General features: G+C 52.9%; 1 protein-coding gene across 1 annotated transcript; it reads right to left on the bottom strand.

The window, feature by feature from the left end:
* LOC119359625 (BAG family molecular chaperone regulator 1-like) lies at positions 1-1759 on the bottom strand. Its single transcript, XM_037625752.1, has 2 exons — positions 1405-1759; positions 1-682 (listed from the first exon to the last, which is right to left on the bottom strand). The coding sequence occupies exons 1-2, from the start codon at positions 1685-1687 to the stop codon at positions 453-455; spliced, it is 513 nt and encodes a 170-aa protein (XP_037481649.1). The 5' UTR covers positions 1688-1759; the 3' UTR covers positions 1-452.
* Between the last annotated feature and the right edge of the window lie 2206 nt (positions 1760-3965).

Raw genomic sequence — 3965 nt, 5'->3', positions numbered from 1 at the left:
GGTACATTGATACATCTCATCCACAACAGAACTGCATGTACTCCATCTAGCCCACACTATGCAACAGGGCACAGGCTTTATCCAAGATTGCACTCTCCAATCTAACATAATACCACGCATGACATCCATAGTTAGACTAGCAATTCCTGGAGGAGGCTGGCCCTTGCAGCATCTAGAAGAAAGGACTTAAACTTGCAACTAGCTACAAATTGCACAACCATGCAATTATAATTAATTAAAAGTTGATAGTACTCTAACTCTCACACAAGGAGGGTCTTTGCCCTTCCATTCCATGGAGTGGTACTTAAGAACTGATCAGCATCCGCGAACAACGCCATGTATCAGGTTCCAGATATGCTTTTTGTTAGCAATCTTGTGAGACCTGACTAGCTGATGCCTGATAGTGTGGTTGATTTAGATAACTGTTAGCGCGGTGGGCAAGGCTGGCCGGCCTACACCTTGATAAAAGTTTGATACGGGCTCTGCACGGCCTGGGCTGCGAGCGCTGCCCGGAGCTTCATGTCCTTGAGGGCAGGGTCCTCGAGGAGGAGCACCTTGTCCTTGTCCCTCACCCCAACCATGTGGAGGTGGTCACTGTCCTCCTTCTCCTTGCCCCTGAACAACAGTCTCTGCTCCCTCGGCTCGAGCCCCGTCACCATGGACACTAACACCTTCAGTTCACCTGCACAAATTAATTTTGCAAAACATATGTTAGACCTTGATCCAATGAAGCGTACTTGATTTACTATATTCGGTCATAGAAAAACAAGATGGAGGAAAGTTCCACTCATGTTCCTACTTCGAACCATCGTGTGTACATTTTTCAATGATAAAAAACAGATTGAGTTTATGCTTTGTACTAAAAAACTATGAACCACCGTGTGCACGCTGGCAGGGCAGGAAGCCTTCCATTCAGCAGGTCTGTGCATTCTTTTAAAAAAATCACAAGGACAACGAATGACAGTATGATTTGAGCAACTCAACTAAGGCAAATGTGGCAAGTGTGGCAAAAATTATGTGACAATATATGGCAAAGATAGCACAATCCAAACAGCCCCTTAGTACTCTACTCTACTGATGGAGCTGCTAGGAAGAAGATGGTGGCACAGCCCTGGCCATCAGTAGTTTTATTACTGAAAGCCAGGAGACCTTGCTAATGGACATGCATCCATCTTCACAACTCCATGATAAGGTTCAGGAGCTCGAGGGTCCACTACTCAACTCCAAGTAATGCTAACTTGTCTGAAATTTTGCAGGTTATGCATGCTACACCCACGATCACTCCTCGAGCCATTATCCAGCAAAAAGATGGGATGACCCGCTTAGCATATGAGAGAAGCCCAAATATTCTCTAACAAATCTAATCAACTTCTGTTAGCTTTGCTATATTGTACAGTTACTCACCAAAAGTGCAGGTAGCTCCAACGGACACCTCATGCCAGGAGTAGCCAGTGGCCACCCTGACTGTGATGATCTCGACGTCGCCCCTCCCGTCCCTCCTCTGCACCAGCATGCCCCCCGGCCGCACCTCCCACTCGATCTCCCCGCTGCCGCCGCCGCCACCGATGCCACAGAAGGCATCGCTGCCGTTGTCGCTGCTGCTGCTGCAGCTGCTACTAGACCTGCTGATCTTGGAGGAGCTCCTCCTGAAGAGCCTCTTGGGGTTGGGGCACCTCAGCTTCATCATCGTCGCAAATGGCACCTAATCTTTCCCGGATAATTGTGATGTTCCTTGCAGTTGGTGGTGAGGCGCAGTTGAGCTGGTGCCTGGTGGTGGTTGTAGGAACAGGGCTTTGCCGTGTATATATAGAAGGCGAGCTAGCAGCTATAGGGAGGCAGATTAAGGGGGTGGCATGCAAAGCAACAGGACAAGCTTTGGAAGCGTGCGGCTGTTTGTGAAAGGCGTCAACGAAGGGGACACTGGGACAGGCGAACTTGGCACAGTCCAAAGCGGCAGGCCAGGCTCTCAAAAGGAGAAACAACTTGTGAAAGGATATAGTTTCCCGACAGAAGAAAAACAAAGCTTATATTATTAGTCCGATCGAGAGCTTCCGTGAAACCACGGCGCTGACACATCACACATGGCCCGCGTTAACTCAATGTCGCAACGAGATCGTTTCAGACTGTCACTGATGCGTGGGCCAACGAAATTTGTCAATAGTCTACGCACGTATCAGTGTGTCCATGCATCTACAATCGGACTAGTCAAATTTAACTGGCAACATCAGGCCCCGCGGCTCCCGCGTCGCCCCTCACGGGCGACACGAGAGCGACCTAACCCTAGCCTCTCCGTCCCCTTCCTCCCCCTTCCCCGCCCCGCCGCCACCCGAGGCTCTCGCCGGCGCGGCTGCCGGTGAAGGTGGCGGCGAGGCTTTGCTGCTCTGCGCTGCAGGGGGTGTTGGATCTCAGGGTGGCGGCCCTGATTAGCGAGGGCGGCGTCGATCTCGTCCGGCGGATGGCGCCGCCGGTGCTGGCCGTCCCCACTGGCCGTGTGGGCGGTGGGGCGGTGGAGGCTCGTTGCTGCTACGGGATGCGCCGCTGGCCTCGGCTGGCTGCTTCCCGGTCTCCTCTCCTCTGCTGTGGTCCTCCCTCGATCGATCTGGGCGCTGCTCCTCAGGGCCGTCAGATCTGACACATGAGGGTGGGTGGTGGCCATCCTAGAACGGGGGAAACCCCTGGTCGACCTCCCGTCGACCCCGACGACGGCGGCGCTCCAGTGTCGATCTCCCTCCTGAGGGCGTGTCGGGCTTCTTCGTCACCTCCTTCCTCCTCTCCCACGATCCCGGGCGAAAGCCTTGGCCTTGTTGGCCGAACGGCGGTGGCGCTGTGGCGTCTCGGTCCTCCTTGGAGGCGTCATTCAAGGGAGGGCGAGGTTGTGGTCTCGCGGCAAGGTGCTTGGTGGCGGCAGCGTTGCTCTGCTCTCCGGGATGGCGGCTATGGTGGTGACGAGGTGGCCCCCCTGCAATCCTTCAGCGGCTCTTCAACTTGTTCGGCTCTGGGCAACCGGCCGGTGGACGGCGTCTGCGTGTTGTGGCACGGTTCAGGCGTAGGGGCGATTGGATCCCCCCTCCGGCAAGGCTCGGGGTGGCCAGATCTGGAGCCATGCTTTTCTCCACGCAGCCCGGGTCCTCTCGGCCTCCACTTGTGTAGTCTACTGATTGCAGCTGTTCCGCTGTTCTAGCTTGCGTTGAGTTCTCCGGCAGCTTGATCCTGTTTTCGCTGTGGTGGTGCCCTGCTCGCCATTGCTCTGCTTAGCTCTGTATTGTGCGTGCACGCCGCCTTTTATCTTTCAGTTTTTCTTCAAGCTTTCGCCTTTGTATCAGCACTGTTGTATCCTAGCCGGTTGATGGCTTCATTAATTTGAAGTCGGGCTTTTCGCCTTTTCTCTAAAAAAAGTCAAATTTAACACCTATATGTCCGGACGCCGTGTCCATGCCAGACTGATCACCCTCATTTCTCTGGTTCACACAGCCGCCCACCTCATAGCCGCCCCCTAAATTCATATACAAGCCATGCAACATGAATAACATTTTATTTTATTTTTTGAAAAAGAAGGATGACCCTCAACCTCTGCACGTGAATAACATTTAACGTAGATAAAACTTCAACATAGCAATAGCAAACATATAGATCGGGATAGCAACTTTTAGACAACCGAATCCAAAATGTTCATCACCTAGATACTATAAAGCATAAATAAAACTAGATTGCTATCTAGTTGCGGAGAGAGGGTGCCAAATTTCACCATTTTCTTGCTAGGCCTTCCCTTTGGGGTCCCCGAAGCGCCGATAGTAGTTTTTGGCATACACGTTGGCGACCAGTGGGCAGGACTCGTCGTTGTCGGTAGTCGTGCCATTGTCTGACAAGGAGGAGAAGATCCCGACAAGACGTCGGGCGACATGCGCCTTCTCCTTGACGAGGCGGGCGCGGTGACCGCCTTATCCTTTGCAATGCACTTCGACTCC

Source organism: Triticum dicoccoides, chromosome 2A (assembly GCF_002162155.2).
Source record: "Triticum dicoccoides isolate Atlit2015 ecotype Zavitan chromosome 2A, WEW_v2.0, whole genome shotgun sequence".
Lineage (NCBI taxonomy): Eukaryota > Viridiplantae > Streptophyta > Magnoliopsida > Poales > Poaceae > Triticum > Triticum dicoccoides.
This window is presented reverse-complemented; position numbering and strand designations above follow the sequence as displayed.